We start from the raw sequence: 19,988 nt of genomic DNA on the forward strand, positions 1-19,988 counted from the left end.
ATATGTAACATCCATTGAAGTGTACAAGGGAGATTCTTCTTTTGCTTCAGTATAAATTGGTCAGTTACTAGAATTTTGATCCTTCAAAGTGGGATTTATGATTTTAGTGTGTATTTTTGAATAGGCTGGTTCTAATTAACCTAGATGTAAATATCTGATCTTCTGGTTTTTAAATGGTCCGCTGTACAGTAAGAGCAGAAGCTGTGCTTCATTTTGAGAAATGTTGAGGTAAATTTCACTTGGAAAGATTAGTTATTGCTCATACAGGAGCAGCTTCAGATGCTGGAAATCATCCTTTTATACATATCCAAGAAACTAATCAGTCTAGTTCCTTGCATATCAGCATAGTTAAATCAATTTATACCAGCTGAATGTCTGTCCTGTAATGTATTAAATAATTTCATTTCTGATAAATAAATCACAAATTAAATATTTAACTGTTATTTACTTTTCTGAAGCATTCTTGATGAGCTCAGTACATACAGGTTGTTACAAGTGATACTCATGCATCTCAAATTTACTTATTTAAAATAGAAATCTTTTTCAAGGCAAACTCATTTGGCTGTCTTGTGGTATGCTTGAATATTTTTTTTTTTTCATATTTCAGGTAAATACGCTGAAGATATATTTGGTGAACTTTTCAATGAAGCACACAGTTTCTCATTTAGAGTCAACTCCTTACAAGAACGTGTAGATCGCTTATCTGTCAGTGTTACGCAACTCGATCCAAAGGAAGAGGAATGTAAGTTAACTCCTGCATTGAAGATTTCTTATTTTGTCACCGAGACACCACTGATACATGAAATGGAAATAATAATACTTTAAATTATATTTATAAGAACACAGAGCAAAACATCATGAGAAAGATGTCCATTTCTATTTCTGCTACAGGTTTCTTTTATAGCCGTGAACAGCTTTCTGAGCTCAGCGTTTTCATGGTTACTGAACAGTACTGTTACCAGTGAATTTACATAAAAACTGCTGCAGGAGTATGTGTCACTTCAGTAGTATTATGTATTAGTGTTAATACTATTAATAATTATATATATTATGTGAATGCTTGGAGATAAGTCTTTACTCTTTTCTTTTAACCTTCCTACTAATTCCCATTTGTCCAAGTAGGGTTTTTGCATTTAACTTGTTACCGTCTTACTTTCTGTATGAAGTTACAGTTGTATAGCTCCATTTATTGACACTACATATCCCCTTGGATTCTTCATAAATAGCTTTAGTACTGTAAATATTGGCTAGCACTGAGAAAACAAGTACTTCCAACAGTCAACAGGGTATGGCTCAGGCCTATAGGATAGAATTTGTATGGGATTTAAATGATGCATAGACTTTGTGATGACTACAGGAACATCAGCCACCTAGTATGTAAATGCCATGAAGCTTTTTTGCCTTCCTGGATATCTGTTGGTTACAGGTGGAACTGTGAATGTTCTTGTAACCCCAAACAGTTTTAGGGTGTTCTAGACTATATGGCTAAGACCTAGAATGTAGACCACCATCCTATCCTGAAAATTAACTTCAGATTGCTTGTGGGATCCCATTTTAAAGTATAGAAAGCTGTTTGAGTTATGAATGTCTAGGTATAATAGTTCTGTGTCGTTCAGAAAAAATGAAGTGTCAAACCAGGAGCATGGTCTTAAGGCTCTGTTTAGTTACCGATGTCAAAATTTCACGAATAGTAACATTAAGCTAAGGAAGTTTTGATTCTGTATTTTGCGTGACATTAATTTTAGAGCAGGTTTCAAAAGACAGCTATTCACAGCTAGTAGCAGATTTTCCATGAAATCGTGACTTGCCTAGGGGAATTCTTATATTAATGGGATTTTCCAAGTCTCTTGACAACTGAGCATAAATCATACACATACACCTCTTTTTCCAGTAAAATACCATGTTTACTATGATTGGATAATGACAAAAATCCTTTCTGTGTACAGTAACAAATTGTCAGCAATTGTAATCTTGTAAGAGCTGTAATACTTGAGAGTGTTAATGGCATTCCTGCGTTTACCCTTGACAGCCTAGTTTTTGGTTTAAATCAGAGTGGGATATATGTTGATATGGCATATCTAGTATGGCAACCATTGACATTTCAGGAAACGGAGAGACCATTCTAAGTCATTGAGTTAAAGCGTCTAAGGATGTTATAGGGTAGCAAGATGGAAAATTGTACTTTCCTGTGTAAATGGCCTTTGACAGTTTTGGCTGTAGGTTTCAGTACTAAACATCCATAACTATTTGATGTTAGAGAATTGCTAGAAATATTTTAAAATAGTGTGTAGTCCCAAATGCACCAGATCAATAACTTTTCACAGTACTGTGTATACTGTAGCATTTGCTAAACTGTATAGCTAAAGAAAGGGACAGATACCGCAATTAAAGAAAACAGGGCTGAAAAGAGGTATACTTGATTAAGTCCGGAGTGGCTAAGTGTGACTCAAATCCGATACCCTGGATTTGTCTCTCACGCCATATAATAGCAGTGGCTGCTCGTACTTAGGGGAACACATGCAGTCCTCAGTGTCAGGAACTATTAAATGACTGTTTTTATTAACCTAAGACTATCCAGTCCTTGAGCCGTACCCAGTGTTCCTTATTCACAAACATCTGTCCAGAATGAGTCACCAGATGAGGACAAAGGAGATGAGAGGAAATTCGATATTATATTTCCTTAAAAATTAGGCATCAGGAAACTGTTTCTCCTTCAGCGAAACATTCCCCTTCATTCTGGGCTTGAAATTTGGAAGTTCATCAGAAATAGTTTTGTTTTAGTCCTGATGTGGGCTAAAATAGCTGGAGGATGTTAGCACATGAAGGTGTGGGGAAAACATTTGGATTTACCTTTCTTGCCTTTCTTAACCCTCTATGCAAGAATTAAGCGAATTTCAGTACTTCTGTTCAGCTTACAGCATGTGTAAAACGGGCTATACTTGTAAAATGAGTCTCATTTGCTAGTTCTTTGCCAGCAGGCAGTAATAGAAGATTTAATATGTTCCTTTGGGCCCATGCTATTACACAAGAGGAAGAAATTAAGATTCATTTAAAGCTAAGTGGCATGAACAAAAACAGCCCAAGTCAGATTGATTGAACGAGGTGCAGATACTTGACAAGATGTTTCTGGTAGAGTCAAAGTAATAAAAAGCTCTGAATTTTTTGAATAGTCTGTGTGTTTTCTCATTTTGAATTATTATAGTATCTCTATGAAAGAATAAAACCAAATGAAACCAACATTAGGATTGTATCCTGAAGGAACTAACTCCTGGTGCACAATCTTTCTGTCACAGAAGAATTGCTATGAACTTGGTTTGGTTTGAGTTTATTGCGCTGTTTTCAAATTCTTGATTTCGCAGAATTATTAATTCCATATTGTAATCAATTTTTTTACGTACTTTATTCTTTTTACATACATGTGTTTTTTTCCCCTCAGAAGAAATACTAAACTTGCATATAGACAAAAAGAAACCCTCTGCTTTCCTTCAGTAAACTGAACTTTATTTCAATTGTATGGGAAACTAGCCTATATGTATTCAAGAGCTGTCATATCTGGAGTCTTTTTAGGACTGGGAAAACACATTTTTGCTATGGAGGTGAACCAAGGTTGACGGTTTCAGTAGCCCTGCAATGTAAGGTATCTTCATAGGTCAGAAAATAAACCCTAAGGGTATAGTTTCTTTGCAACTGTTTTTAATTTCAGTATTTACTTTATAAATAACCTTACTAACTCTCTCCATATATATGCAAATTTTGTAAGTATAATAATAGATTTTTGTTAATTTACCACATTTTTGTGAATTTGTGCCATTAATCTTGAAATACTACCAGTAAATAATTTCATATATGTAGAAATCTGTCAGTTTTTAAAAGAATATTCATTTTAGCTTTTATGTTATACTTTTTTGAAATGCTGATACGCAGTACAGCTCTGATGTACAGTGTAATGAAGTATTAGAAAATAGTTGTGTATCACTCAGAAATAAATGGTATTATGGCAGAAGGAGAATTCATAAACTAAGAGTTTATCTGCATATTTTGGTATTAATTTATTGGTTCTTTAATATGAACTGCCTAATTCTGTTTAGATCTCAAACCGGAGGGGATTTTAATCTCGAAGGCAGCATATAAAATTCTTGATTTCTACAGCATATCTGTTACAACTGTGAAGAGCAACTTAAAAAACTTAATGGCAGAACTGCTATGGGTGAGCAGCCTGGCATACTTCAGGAAAGGAATCAAACAATGTTGTGAATTGTATTTCAGTAGGTTTCTGGCTTTGAATACATGTGCTTGTTTTTTTCTAAACATTCTAGAAATACTCCCCTGTCATAGAAAGGATAGCAGCTCAGAAGTGTTGCGGGATTAATGCTAAAGACAGATTTGAGGTTTTGCTATAGGCAAAAAAGGTGGCATCTGGTGGGGAGAAACCTAAAAAGCTTGACAGCTAATTGTGGTCTGGATATTTCTGAAAATGGGAGACTCGGTCAACTTTCAAATCAGGATACTCAGCCCGTTGTGAGAGTTAGAAGAAAGGGTGGTAAGTCCCATTTTAGGGGGCAGCTCACTTACCGTTTCTAGCCTCTGAAGAGGAATTTGGCGACTTGAGTATAAGTGTAATCGAAGTTGAGAACAGGGAGCACATGAAAATTGGGTCATGACCTCCACATGTAATATGTTAATGTGGAGAATAACACTATTGCCAATTCATTCATAAGAATTTTTACACCCAAAGTCAAGTAAAGAAAAAGACTGTTAAATTAAATCATATAGCAGATCACTTTTCCTGCCACATCTCCACTTAACTGAATGTTGCATTTGAGTGCGTCTCCCTCTCAAAGATTTGGGCGGATGGGCGTATCTCCAACTGCTCTCGGTGCTTTTTCTTCCAATTTTCTTAGCCCTCAATTCAATTTACGGGTTATTTAGTAAGTAAATCAGTTTTAAATTAGTGAGTCCAAGTCTTAATAGTTCACTGGTAAAGCCATGTTATTGCATAATTTGTATTTTGTATATAAAAAGAGGGTTCTGGACAAAATGTCATTTGCTAAATAATGTGGGGGTTTTGTTGAGATTCACCAGCAGATTCACTGCTTGATGCAGCTGGGTGATTCACGTCTTCCCTAACAGGCTGCTTGGAGCTCCCTGGTTCTATGCGCTGCATTTAAAGCAGCTTCTGAGTCCTCTTAAAATGATTGCTCTAACATTTATGTCGTTTCTTTGTTTACCTGTAGTAGTTAAGCTACATACATTCCCTATCCAAAGAGCGCTTGAGCTGTTTTGAATTTTTTTAAATCAATATTTCAGAATATTTGAATTTCTTGTGTTGGGGACAAGCCCAAAGGAGAGTAGTTTCTGTTCTGCAGAAGTAGTCTCTCTGCTTAGCAACTATTAAACCTGCAGTGACCAGTGAGAAGTATTCTGATGGCAGAGGAACCTAATATGTGTGCGATTCTAGGCATTGTTGAAGTGGATATCATTAAAAAAATAAAATCTATGAAGTAGCAATCAGACTTCAAGATTGCAGCGTGTTTAGGAACTGAATCACACAAATCTTTATCTGAAGAGAATTTTACCCTCCCCCCAATTAATTAGCTTTAATTGGAATCCTATGACTAAGTTATTCATTTGGTATTGTCATTCTTTCTTCCCTACACTTTTCGAATTGCCAGGTGATTTGTATATAATTTCCCATAGTCATTCAGCTCTGCAAGGAGTCATACCTGTGGGATTCAAGAGTTCATGGTCAGTTCATGGTCTTAAAAGTTGTCAGGATGAAATTCTGCAGAGAGTGTTGAGAGAGCAATCTTCTAAAAGGAATATATTTTATTTATTTATTTATTTATGACCTTTAAGAGAACAATATTTTTTGGCCTAGAACCACTTCATAAATTGCACATTGGAGTGAGTTTAAAAGAATTTAAAAATCTAGTAACAGGGTTTTTTTTTCTTCTGGTGAGGTAAAATAAAATGTAATATGTAATATCTTTGAAATGTAAAAGTAGCTACTTTCTGTTGGTACGTTTATGTGCTCCATGCCTGACTTTTACTACAAATTGGGGATTGCAGTTTAATGAGAGGCTTAACAGGAGGTAAAACGTTATTATGTATATATATAACTGATGTGTTCTTTTATTTCATTTGTAGTTCAGCCTAAAAGAAACCCAGTTATTGTATCTTATTAGAATGCAATTTAAATACCTTTTTTTTTTCCCTGGTTCATTGTTGATTATGAATAAAAATGGACTGGCATCTCTTTTTCAAAACCAGATGTACAAAAGGTTGGTAGTTTAGCTTTCTGACAGAGATAATTTTTAATTATGTGGAAAATGTGGTGCTGTACAGAAAGTTAGACTGGCTGATCTAATACGTCTTTTCATACAATCCAAACAACAGACACACTAAGGATAAACTGGCATTTTCTCAGATTGTTGGATGAATGTTTAACTTAAATTGTGAACATCTCAACATTTAAGGAGATTATTTAAGACCCCATTTTGTTCATTGCAGTAAACACAAGTGCTATAGCAGACGGATTTTCAGGAAAACGTATCCATATGAAATTTAGGATCTTGGGCTATACGAAGGTTGTGGTGCTAGTTAGGAATTAGGTGACTGGAAGCTTAAATTTATCAGCATCAAGTCAAATGCCTGCAGCATGTCCAACTCCTGCTTCAGTGTCTCATCTCTTCTCACACCTGAATTCATATGTCCAATTTGTTTGACCTGTCCCCTTGCTGTGCCAGTTTGTCAGTCAGCCAAAGCTAAGTGGCTGGATGACCAGCCAGGTTTTCACGTATTCTCCCCCCTGAGGTGGCAAGCCACGCAAGGCTTCTGTTTCTTAGCCAGCTGGCAAGCTAAACAAATGGCTTTGTAAGCCAAACCGTGCACAGTCGAGGATTACGCTGTGCTTGCAGCATGGGATTTACCTGATCCCTCTGTAGGCGAGTTGTATGAGTGTCATGATTCTCAGTATTTTGTCTGCCACGTCCTTTCACTTCCCGAGTAATGTTGTCCTAATATAGTCAGTTGTTTTGAATAATGGCATGATTTTCAGTGAATGCTGGTCATTGGCTATCAGCACAGCAAATGCTGTTAGCTGTTTGAAATTCCACAGTGTACGTTTGCTATGAAGACCTTTGCTATGTAGCTTAGTTTTAGAGAGAAAGTAATCTACACTTATAGTTGGGGATTGATTGATTGATTATCCTCAGGTGTGTTATCCCCTTGTACCTGTTTACAAAAAGTGGAGATTTAAACAAGAAAATGGAGATTATTAATTAGGCCAGCAGTATTTGCTCACTGAAGGGATTAAGGAATGCTAATAAAGAGTTTATAGAACAACGTACCTCTCAATAATATGGTGTCACATACTGTGAGCATTTTAATATTAAAACAAAGAACTGTACTTACTGGAATAAATTAATTTACTTCATTGCCTTCAGAATGTACACAGGTTGAAAGAGAAGTGTACTAACTTTTGTTTTTATTGGCATAGTCTCCAATAAGTGACAGACAGTTTAAAGACTTGCAGGATTGCCAAGCATCTCTGAACAAGTACATTTGGTGAGAGTTGTAAAACCAACAAGCCAAAGGAAAAACAGCTGAAGTATAAAAGAATATAAGACTAGGTTTTTAGATGAAGTAAACCTCAGTTCTTCTAATTGTGACCTTTTGCCAGCAAAGAATAACCTGTACGCCATGACAGCTACAAAATATATATGGTTATTTATGACTGCAAACATACCTGCAGAAATTGAGGCTCCTAGCTGACATTCATACATTATAATACTTCTTTCACACACTTAAAAAGGTTTCTGAGCAGCTAATTAAAGGTATTAAAAAGAATAAAAGACACTGTAATGAAACAGAACCTAAGGGTAAAAATGAGGAAACTTCTCCAGGAACACACAACCTTGCCAACTGTAATAAACTTCAAAAGCCAAACTGAAAACCAAACAAATCCCATCTTTAGCCTCACAAAGGATGCTGCCAATACGCTTAGGTAAGAAGACAGAACATTCCAGGAATTGCAAGCCCTCTGGAAAAAATCCTGCCTTCTGCCCCTTTGTGATCGTACAATAGAAATCCAGCTCTGTGTGTGTGTGTATGTACGTACGTGTACACATATGTGTTACAGGAACCAGAGTAAAACGCAGCTTTCAGCTCAAACAAATGCACTCATTTAAAAAACTGTTGCCGAAGACCCTAGTGATATTGGGGGGGGGGGGGGCGGGTGTGCCCTCTCATCTTGAGTAAAGGGGCACTACTATCAACCTGTTTGTATAAATAAATATAATTCTTTATAGATAAAATGCGCGTGCTGAAAATACTCTCTTTGCTAGTATGTCTTAAAACTGTTTTCAGTATTGTTTGTGATTAAAAAAAAAAAAAAAGCCCAAACCAATGGAAAGGGCTGCTGCTTTATCTAGTGAAAGTCTAACACTGGCTGCAAAGTTAGCCTTGAGACACAGCGATGTAGTAATTGAAGATCAGGGAGGGAGAGAAATATGAGACTGAACAGGTACACTGTTTCCAGAATTAAAAGTGCAAGTTTCATTTAATCTTTTTCTAAATTTTAATGATTATGGAATAGAAAAAAATATTTGGGCTTTATCAGCAGTAAGTCAATATATTTCAAATGGCTGTTTAACCAACTGTGTTCACCTAGTGTTATTTTCCTTTGAATCTTACATAAAGATAATTGATTATTCCTAACTACTGTGCTTAAAAACTCAAGGTGTCTCACCTGAATTAAGCAGTCTGATTAAAAAACATTTGACTAGTTTCATGCGTTGGAACATAGTATCACCTCCCATTAAAACTCACTGATACCAGTGGCATAAGCTTAAGTGATTTGCTGTTTGGCATCTCAGTGGGCCTTCAGTAGAACTGCTGCCTATGTGCAAGGAATGTAGTGTTTGGCTTGCTGATGGTATAAGGGTAAAATCTATACCTCCAGATAGAGAGTAATTTTTTAGTACCAAAAGGATTGTGAAATGGAGTTGGCAAATGTTATTAGGTACTTTGGAACTGCAGAATGATATTTTATAGCTACAGTAAGCAATTTGTTGAACTACATTGGAGAGAGAGTTCTGATATCTATCCAGGTGAGCAAAAATTTCCTGTGAAGCTAAATAGAGGATAATGTGCTAGAACATTACAAGCATGTTTTTCACATAATCTGACAATATCTTGCTGTGGCAGTAGTGCTGGATGAATTTATATTTGCTGTAAAATGCGTAAGATACTAGTAGTAATGCTTAATATTTATATTCTAACCAGCATGAAGCAATTCCAGATTAATCTAAATAAACTATCTATCTTTGGTGGTTTTTTTAAATGGCAATATTCCCTTTCAGTGTCACTGCAGGACATTACAATGAGGAAAGCTTTCCGGAGTTCCACAATTCAAGATCAACAGCTGTTTGACCGCAAAACTCTGCCTATTCCTTTGCAAGAAACTTATGACATTTGTGAACAGCCTCCTCCACTTAACATTCTCACCCCTTACAGGTTAGTAAAATAAAATTAATCAAAACCGATTTGTAGCTTATTTTATGTATTAGAAATGCTATATCGAGGCAACTTGCTCATGTTGAGTAGCACTTGAATATTTAAGGAGCCACACTAGAAAACTGTGAAGCTGCTGGAGGAATACAGGCAGCAGAAGACGTTATAAGCATTAAAACTTTACTCCACTTTGCTCAAGTTTTACACCAGTGTAACAATGGTAAGAAAAAGCCATTTTTATCATCTGCATTTATCAAACTGTGTAATGCTCTTGGATGTGAAGTGAAGAAAATAAGCAGGTAAGTATGTAGGAAGAAAGGTCTTTAATGGAAATGAATGTTGTTTGCTGTCCCAAAGTCAATTTGAATCAGTAGTTGAACAGGAGCAGCCACACAAATTTGCTCATTATTTTAAGAGTGACATTTGAGTCATTGAAATGGGAGTTCTCTGATTTATGATACTCTTTTTTTATCTACAGCTTGTGTTAAAGTTACTTTTCTAAAATCAGGACCTTGAATACAAGCAAAGATAGTAAAGAATGATGGCACAGGAGGTCAATGTTCATCTTTTTAATGTTCTTCAGTAAAATATTTCAGGGTCTGAGATACTAGGTATTCCTTAATATGCCTTTTCTTTGCCTTAATGTTTCGGTTCATGTGTTGTCAAATAAATAGTACACCCTGTTTGCGTCATTGTATTTCAGGGATGATGGAAAAGAGGGTTTGAAGTTTTATACCAATCCTTCATACTTCTTTGATCTGTGGAAGGAAAAAATGTTGCAGGACACTGAGGACAAAAGAAAAGAAAAGAGGAAGCAGAAGGTATATATGTTAGCTTTATACAGCTTCTGGTTATTTTTTCCTGGAAAGGGTTTACTTGCAGATATGGTACTGTTTTGATTATACAATTAATAATAATTCAAACTTTACAGAGTCATCTTCATTCAACTAAAACTTCTTGTATTCATTCAATTCCATCAAATTTAACAAATAAATATTTAATAATAATAATAATAATAAAAATATATATAAGGGCCTAGAGCTTCCATGCTGTCTTAATGTAACTATCAGCAGGTTTGCCAAAACTTGTAAGTCTTCTAGCAATGGCTCAAAAAGGAGAAATGCAGTGAGAATAAAGAATTTCACTGTAACAGTTTGTTATAATACACAATTCTGGCAATTTTACAGGTGAAAAAGCTTGAATGACATTCTAATAGATATGCTTAAACTAGAAAGAAATTAGTAGGAATAGAGCACTTGGTTTATATTTTCTTAAAATTAAACGAACACTTTTGCAGAGATAATGCTGCTTTTTTGTTTCACCATTATTCTGTATATTTCATACATAGAGACACTAAATGTAAGTGTCAGATTCATAATTTTGTTTCAGGCTTAGAATAAGAAGCTACTTATACAGTTATTTTTCTCTGTATTATTCAGCTAATCATCCACTAGGCTGAAGTTTCTGGCTCTTACAAGTCTTTTTGGTTTACGTATCATATTTAGACTGAAAGGAAATTTTTCTTGCGCTTGAATTGGGATTGTTTCTCATTATTTTGTGGCTGATGTTTAAATGCAACTAATCAAAAAAAACCACTGTCTCAGTTGTCAGTTTTGTTTGCACAACTCTCCTACAGCAGAAAAATCTAGATCGCCCTCATGAACCAGAAAAAGTGCCAAGGGCACCTCATGACAGACGGAGAGAGTGGCAGAAGTTAGCCCAAGGTCCGGAGCTCGCAGAAGATGATGCTAACCTCTTACATAAGCACATTGAAGTTGCTAATGGCCCAGCTTCACATTTTGAATCAAGGTTTCTTTTTATTATTTCTATCATTTATTGAGTACAGATATTCATAGTACATAGTGAACATGCTTTAGGAATGGTAAATGGTGAGATGCTACTGGTATTCTTGAAATGCACTGGAAATCATTGATTTAGCTCAATCAAAACTCAGTTTTAAAATGCTTAGTGTGTCCTTAAAGGAGTAGTTATTATCTTGTTATTTCTAGGGGTAGCATGTATCCTTGGAATTCATTGTATCCTTGAGGATGTGTCATTGTCTGCAGCTTCAAGAAGGTGTAGTGTCACTGTTGCAAGCTTGCACCCAGGTGTGTCACTACATTCCAATCTTGACCTACAAAATACCTATTATTCCAGTCTCTTTGATTTTTCTTAAACAGACACTGCCAAGACTATATGGTGGGTGTGATGTGAACAAATGTCCGCTTGGAACTCAGATGAGAATGCTGAGCTTCTCTTTACTCTTGAGCAAATCCAAGATTTGATTGACATTTCTGGTTATAGTCTATTACAGAATCCAACCTGTTGGATTCTCATTTCACAGCACATATTTGCTGGTGGCTAAAAGTAGCGTTTCACATGGTAAATACCTGCTGTGTTTACGCTTCTGGTGTTTGTGCGAAACCAAGTTCATTTTACCAGCCAAGAAACATCTGATAGGAAAGAGGTCTGACAAGTAATATTGGGGGGGGGCTGCTTTTTTTTTTTTTAATTAAAAAGTATTCATTGTCCTCCAAAAAATAGTTACATTTTTCCCCTATCCTTCGCTGGCCAAAAGCACCATAAGAGAGTATTTTATTTAGCTTTGTAAGGCCTTCAGACAAACTTAATAGTGACAGGGGATAATTGTGACAGGAGATGGTGTTTGCTGTCAAAAAATGGAAAAACCTTCTTGTAGAAAACTTAGCTCAATTCAGAAAGTAAAAAATGGTCTCAGTGCATTTCATTCAGTAGGGTACAACTCAAGTTATGGTGATTCGCATTTTTCTGGGAACAACTTTATAGTATTTTATCTTTGTAAACTGCTGTGTCAAGTCGTTGGCAGAAACATCTGCTTTCCTGCTGTCCTTCTGTTGTGGTGTACATCAGGTTCCACATGAGACACACTTGTTGCAGGACTCCTTTTATATCCAGGACCCTGGCCTAAACCTTGATTACCACAGTACCAGTAATGCAATTATGAATAATGCTGTATAGCTTCGGAGCACTACATGTGCAGAGCATGTTGTTGAGATACAGAACAGCGCCATGCTTTTGAATAACAGAGTAAGAACTTCACCCCTGGAGAATTTAATAGGCTTAGATAACTACAGTAGTGGCAGTATGTGGAAATGTAGAGTATTGCTTTATTTGTTGGAAAGTGTTCTGCAAACACATTTCCCCTGAATTTAATAGAGAAATGCTTTCAAAATCTTTCAGTAGTTAACTAAAATTTCCTAACTGATCAGGTCCTTGAGGTGTGTCTAAAATTGTCATTAACAAGTAAGTTGAATCATCTTTATTTACTGCTACTACTCAATAATAGATATTTAGATTATCTTCCTTATATCTGTTGTATAGCTACAAAGTATTAGGTCTAAAGTAGTGAGTTCTCTGTATATATTGGAATATAGATCCTCTGACAGAAGTTCACCTAAATTATTCAGTTGCAAATTATACCATTCTAACATCAATGGATGTTTCATGAATGTTGTAAAAGAATATGGTTGCATATATGTAGGGATTGAGGAGCAGACACCATCACTGAGTATAATGTCTGTTTCATAATGCACCCTGGTATATGCGTATTTGTGTCTGTTATTACTTAAAATAATGTGACTAATAAACACTAAGATCACACACATACTGTAGAATTAGTCGATACACCTGTCAGAATCATTAAAAACCTTGAGCTGCTAGAAGGAATGGCATCAAAAGTGGGATAAAATATTAAAAAGCCATGAAGTACAACATGCAGCATTGGTGCAGAGAAGATACTTGAATTCAGAAATCAAACTGAAGTATAGAGCAGTAGCTGAGGGCACTAATACTTACTTTTTATTCAAGGTTACGTTGGGTCATTTTTCACTATTTTCCTACAGATCTCAAGCATATGTGGACCATATGGATGGATCATATTCGCTTTCTGCATTACCCTATAGCCAGATGTCTGAACTTCTGAACAGAGCCGAGGAGCGAGTGTTGGTCAGACCAAATGAACCACCACCGCCACCTCCAATGCATGGAGCAGGAGATGTGAAACCTGGGCCTCCTTGTGTTAGGTACGAAGTAGTCAAGCCACATGCAGATTTACTGGGGAGTTTTAGTTTTCCACCACCCCACTAATAGTCATTAGTATTATTTCCATGCAGCGCAGGCAGTACTCACATCCTAGGGGCTATGTCAGTCCACAGCCCTGACGCATCTGCAGCTGCAGGGCCACACAGGAGTTGAAGAGAAAGGCTGCCATCTAAACCCCGTAGGGTGCCATTGTGGAGACGGGCCTCACCTTGCCATTAATATTGCGACTATGTCGCCTTCCGAATTAAATGGCAAGACAAATAAATGTATGGAAAAACATTTCTGTGAAAGATGTTGGAACCTCAGGATTTATCTTTGGAATTTTGGAAATTTGAAAACCTGAAATTTGTACAACTGAGCTGTGTTTCAGCCTACACAAAAGGAAGAATACATGGCATCACAGTGAGACAGTCAGCTGTCAAAACTTCATATTCATCACATTTGCTAAATTGCAACTGCCCTTTTGTTTTCCCCTTCCCCCAAGTGTTTTTATTTTCTGTTGCTCTGTGCCTTTCCAGAACTGGATACATACTTAGAGGATTTTCTAGAGCGAGGCTTTGGTTGTCAGTCCGCAGTTGTTTTATACCCAAAATCTTACTTTATGGTCAGGTACATACAACTTGGAATAGAGAACAGTTAATTCAGACACAGTTGTAACATTAGCAAGATGTTAGTCTGTTGAAAAGAATGTCTTTTTACTGTTCAGGAGATTATACACAGAAATACATAACTCTTTAGATTAATTTTCCACAACAGCTGAAAGAAATCCTCTAGTGGTCTTTCAGGAAAATAATTTTACTGTTCCCTTCTGTTTTCTTCAATTCACCTATTCATTGCACTATGATGAGTATCTAGCCTATAAATATACCTCTCTGTACACAGAATTGATGACCTTTGGTATTAGCCTCACTCATCTTGTCATCAAGCCTTAAATATGTATTTAAAATGTAACTCATCCTCATTGCTTGTACTGTTTTGTTTTGTTTTTAAAGTTCTGTGAATCAAAGCCGTTAATCAACCACTAGTTCCCTTACTTCAGAAGAATAATTTGGATTTACTTAGGGATGGGAGGGGAGAATTATACTAATCTAGGAAACCTTTGATAAAGATACAGCTTTGTATAAGAGCATAAACTCGGTTAATAGCTGAATCTGAGCAAAGGTCTGTTGGAAGACTACTGCATGTTCCATACTGAGAATTAGATTCCTTTGTATATGAGGTATGAATACCATGAAATCATCATAGTACATAATGCTCTTTAATGCCCAGTGTTCAATATTCTTAAGTTGCAGAAGTGAATCTATTACTATTTTTTCCACTCTCCAGCTCTAACAACTTTGTTGTATTGGATGTTTCAGTTCTACTACTGGCTTGGTAGAAAATCGTCCTCAGTCACCAGCAACAGGCAGAACACCAGTGTTCGTGAGCCCCACTCCTCCTCCTCCGCCACCGCCACCTCTTCCGTCTGCTTTGTCAACTTCATCATTAAGAGCTGCAATGACTTCCACCCCCCCACCCCCAATCCCACCTCCCCCGCCCCCTCCCACAGCTGCTCTGCAGGCGCCGGCTGTGCCACCTCCACCAGCTCCTCTCCAGATAGCTCCTGGAGTCCTACATCCAGCTCCACCTCCAATTGCTCCTCCCCTAGCACAACCCTCTCCTCCTGTCACTAGAGCTGCCCAAGTGTGTGAAGCTGTACCAGTTCACCCAGTTCCTCCTCAAGCTGAAGTACAGGGACTTCCTCCACCACCCCCACCTCCTCCCTTGCCTCCTCCTGGCATTCGACCCTCCTCTCCTGTCACAGTTGCAGCCCTTTCTCACCCTCCTCCTGTTCTGCACCCTCCTCCCACCACCATTGTCCCTAGCCCTCATGCCCCCCTAATGCCTCCATCTCCACCATCCCAAGTGATTCCTGCTCCTGAGCCCAAACGCCATCCTTCAACTCTTCCTGTAATCAGTGATGCTAGAAGCGTTCTGCTGGAAGCAATACGGAAAGGTAATGTTTGGCTATTAAGGGCCAAAAAATACGGTCTCAGAAACCTGTTAAATACACATTAGCTTTGAGAGATGGAATATTTCACATGTGTAAGAAGTTAGAGGAATGCATCTTAAGTCTGTCTCTGCTTTCTATTCTCTACAGTGTATGCATTGCCAAGTCGACAGATTTTTTTTCAATTTGTAACTGCACTTATCAGATGTTTAGTTTAGATGGCAAAACTGGTTCTCTGTGGAAGTTAGACTAAAAAAAAAAAGTACATGTGTTTCTAGATGATCTGTGGAGATTATCTCTTCATTTCTGTTCACCTGAAAATGTAGCTATTTCTGATAACGTACAGATTGTGTAGAAGACAAAAACATTATTTTTCACAGACTGTTAGATAAAAGCAGATCAGATCAATTGGCATTGGAATTTTGATCATATATCAGTGTATTCCAGCAACATATAAATGACATTCAGAAATCATTGCTTAAGACTTAAAGCTGTTAAGTACCTAATCTTGACATGTCTCAACGCAGTAGTGGAGCAGCCTTTACATTGCAAGGTGCCCCGCTGGCAGAGGTGCAGGGCAATGTTTTCTGATGATCTAGCGAGGAGCTGTACGTACAAGCTGTACCTTTCAGCTTATGTGCCTATGGCCAGAAAAATCCCCACTGCACTGTGAGTGCTGCTGTTTGACTGTGCGGTGTCTTTGAGTAGTTAATCTTTCTCAAATGTTTCGAGTACTACATCCTTCTGTTTTTCCCCTGCGCCTACAACACAGTACGGAATCTGTATGGTACTGTAATATCAGTAGATAGGCTATAATACTAATTCAGAATATTTTTAAGGCATCTATATGGACATGAATTGATAGCATCATTGACTCTAAAGAAGTATCACAGCAGTTGAGTACAACAGTGGTGCATGAACATTAGCAGAAAATGTCAGCAAAAAACATAATAAAGGAGAGCCTGCTGGTATAATTTAGGTGATTCCTGAGAACGCTTTTGACCAGGTCTTGCACAAGAAACAAAGGCTCAGGTTACCACAGCTTGAATTCCACTAAGGACCTGTGCTTGTGTTGCCTGTCAGTTGACAACAGAGAGTATTAAGTACAGGATGTAGGTCGTATTTAGACTGTGTCAGTCTGCAGTGTCGTGAGTATAAAACCAAAATATATAATCTCTGTCATGTTTTTAACTGAGTTACTGGATTTAACTTTCTCAGGCTATCAGTATGAGTTGCTGCCCCTTTCTGTTTGATCTTTAAGTAATACTTTATCCCAAAACAGATCATTACATGATCAAAACTGAGTTACAAAAAAATCCTACCTTGTTAGGATACTCAAATAGCTATACCTTTTAATTGAGACCACGAAGAGAGAGTATAAAAATTGTTTGGAAATGCAAATAGTAAAATGGCTGAATCACTTAGTGGTCCTAAAAATGTGGGTGTGTTTTTAATGGGAAATCAGAAGTGGGGTATTATAGTAGAAGGGATGATGATCTAGTCTGCCATTGCAATTCTGACATTCGTCTCTTTAGAAACTTGACAGAGAACTTCTGTCTGAGGAGGGCGATGTCCTCAGCCTTAATTTTTGCTTGCGAAGCATTTTGTGAATCATGAGCTAAATACTTCGTATAATGATAAAGGAGGAGAGTAACACGTTTGTGATTTGATGTTCTTCAGGTATTCAGCTACGCAAAGTTGAAGAGCAACGTGAACAAGAAGCTAAGCATGAGCGCATTGAAAATGATGTTGCTACTATACTTTCTCGTCGCATTGCTGTGGAATACAGTGATTCAGAAGATGATTCAGAATTTGATGAAGTGGATTGGTTAGAGTAAAATTATTACATTGCTGTACACTGCAAAATCGAATGCTAATGTCCATTGTGGTGCTTGTTCTTTGAAAGTTTGATGGTCATTTCTAGTGTTTTTTGTATTCTTTTCTTTACATAATTAATCCATGTTTTTCTACTTTTCAGTTTACAAAAAGCTCCTAGTGCATCTTTGAAACTAAATGTTTTACAGTGGCTTTTCTTACACATCTTTTTTGAAAGAACATACTTTGTTCCAATAGACCACTAAGTATTAAGCATGGGCAGCTGTTGGTAGAGTAGCAGTTTCAATTTTTTGGCATATCTTAACTGTGCACTTTGTGAATTTTAAGTTAATGAAGGCAACTGAGATTGACATTCCAAGGGCAGCTGTATGTACTAATGAGCCTTATTCCACTTCCGATAGTGTTTTAAAACATTAAACCTAGCTATCAAGATATCACTGCCTCGATTACATCTGTACTCTAAAAGTACATATAGTTAGCAGCACTGAACACACTGAAAGGAAAATGGATGTTTGGGGGTTTTTATTATTGTTTTATTGTTGTTTTTAAATAATTATGGCCTTATTTGAATGTTTAGAGATTCCCCTTCCCTTCTTCCCTCCCAGGTACGTATTGTGTGGTACTATTTTTGCCTGCATAATAAAAGTTTAAATTTTTTTTCCTTGTGAAATCTTTTGACTTAAACATGCTGTGTAACTTATGTAACTGTTAAAATAACAGTTTGATTTAATAAATGGTTCATTTTAAATGTTCCTGGTTGTTGCTTTTTCAGTGAAGCCTGCTTTTCAGTGGTATGCCTGAGGGATCCTTGGATTTCAAAGATTTAATCTGTGGTCTACAACGTTGTAAGTATTCTTCACTTGATCTAAGGACCCATATTAAACAAGAAAACATGTATCGTCAAATGATATCTATATGCATATCTACCAAAAAAAGCTGAAATATTACTGTGATCCATTAGTTAAAAAAAAAAAAAAAAAAAGGGGAGCTTGTGGCTCATATGATTTAGCGTTGGTTTTTTTTTAAAAATAAAACTACCATCAATGTATCTTGAGAAGAGGAGATGCAGGAGTCAAAATCATGGCTAACGAAAGATGACAAAGAACAGGGACGATACTGCAAAGTCATTTTTTAAGTGCTGTCTAGCAGTGTACTGCATGTCGCGCAGGGCTTTTGTTTCCCTTCTCTGGAACAGCTCCTTCAAGGCTGAGCACGTAGTCAAAAGCCTATCGAGAAGGGAAGCGTGAGAGAGTGCAAGAGCACTCTACCTTGCGAACTCGTTCCTGGAAGATGGAGTTGTACAATAGAGGAAAACAAGTGGTGAAAGTCCGAATGAGACTTCTGAAGGTGGAACGCGAAGTGTTCCACAGTCTACGGAACAATTTAGAGAGGCATGCGGTTATTAACCTGCTCTTGGGACTGGGCAAAACTCCAGAGGTAGGAATAGCCTACAGCAACGCTTCCAACTTCGCTGTCACCATCTCAGCCTCCGCTATAATTTTGTAGATGGCCTACTATATTCCACACTTCTTCCACTGCAACAGTAATGCCTTTGTTGTGTTTGTGGGAGAAAAATCATTGTCACAATTTGTGAATCTGCATCTTTATAACTATGGATGCAGTTCTTCTCTACACGCTATTCTCTTTGATAGTTGTCTTCACAATAAAGCCATCTGGTTTATTCTGCCGTTCGCAGTTCACTTTCAACGTGCGTCTCCTACCTAATAGCTCCTCATAAGCGTTAAAGAAAAGACGTCAGAAGCACCGCTGCATGAATATTTGATAGTGTTTAATCTAGGTGTTTCCTTGGATCTTAATAATCCTAAATTGCCACACCTGGCCCAATAACTAAATGTGAGAGATCTCACTTACGCAGCTGAAAAGGATTGATCTCTTCAAGCAGAAGTGCAGTACAGATACCTGCAGCTAACCTTTAAGGAGGGAGCCAGATCTACACTTTAGGCAGCTGAGAAGAAGAGCCTGTGCCTAAATTCCATGTGTAGGTAGTTCTGCCGTTCACAAAATTATATTTCAACTGATGTTTATACCTGTTCCTTGCTGAAGTCTCTAAACTCTTGATTGCCCTGGTGGATCTTATAGACGGCAGCCTACATTGTCACTTAAAGGGAGCAGCAGGGTGTCTGTGCCCAGGCTGTAACTCTCCAAAGTAGAGGATCTCGTCACGCCGGCACTGTAGGCATGCTCTGAGTGCGTCCAGGCCCTGTGAACTGGGTATAACTTGCCTAAAGCCACGAGACGAGCTAGCAAAAAAAAAAAAAAAAGAAATTATAAAAAAAAGAAATGAAAGAAAAAAGGCCCTTACATGACTGCGGCTATCACATATTGGACTTGAAGGTATAAAAAAAATCCTTATTGACAAATGGTTGTTATTGACCTGCTTTGCTGTCCCGGTGATTAATAATATCCCTTCCAAACCAGCACCCAGGGCAGACAAAGCAGTCATTTAATACGACACAGTCACACAAAGTAATGAACCTTGTCTGAGAAAAGTCAAGAGTTAAATTCAGTTAACATTTCAAAGGCGGGAGCCTTGGCCTTCTGCCATCGC

The 19,988-nt window shown here is 37.3% G+C and overlaps 1 protein-coding gene across 6 annotated transcripts in view; it reads left to right on the forward strand.

The window, feature by feature from the left end:
• The window catches only part of WASF1 (WASP family member 1), a 104,113-nt gene extending 85,942 nt beyond the window's left edge, over nt 1-18,171 (forward strand). For all 6 annotated transcript variants that reach the window (XM_087775218.1, XM_087775217.1, XM_087775220.1 and 3 more), the window contains 7 exons: nt 608-742; nt 9,363-9,516; nt 10,217-10,334; nt 11,150-11,322; nt 13,395-13,574; nt 14,952-15,589; nt 17,264-18,171. In XM_087775218.1, coding sequence (XP_087631344.1) covers nt 608-742; nt 9,363-9,516; nt 10,217-10,334; nt 11,150-11,322; nt 13,395-13,574; nt 14,952-15,589; nt 17,264-17,421 — 1,556 coding nt within the window. In that variant the 3' untranslated portion in view covers nt 17,422-18,171. The remainder of the gene's footprint in view (nt 1-607; nt 743-9,362; nt 9,517-10,216; nt 10,335-11,149; nt 11,323-13,394; nt 13,575-14,951; nt 15,590-17,263) is intronic.
• Nucleotides 18,172-19,988: the final 1,817 nt, after the last annotated feature.

Source organism: Nipponia nippon, unplaced genomic scaffold, assembly GCF_047370975.1.
Source record: "Nipponia nippon isolate SJK-2023a ecotype South Korea unplaced genomic scaffold, ASM4737097v1 scaffold_4, whole genome shotgun sequence".
Taxonomy (NCBI): domain Eukaryota; kingdom Metazoa; phylum Chordata; class Aves; order Pelecaniformes; family Threskiornithidae; genus Nipponia; species Nipponia nippon.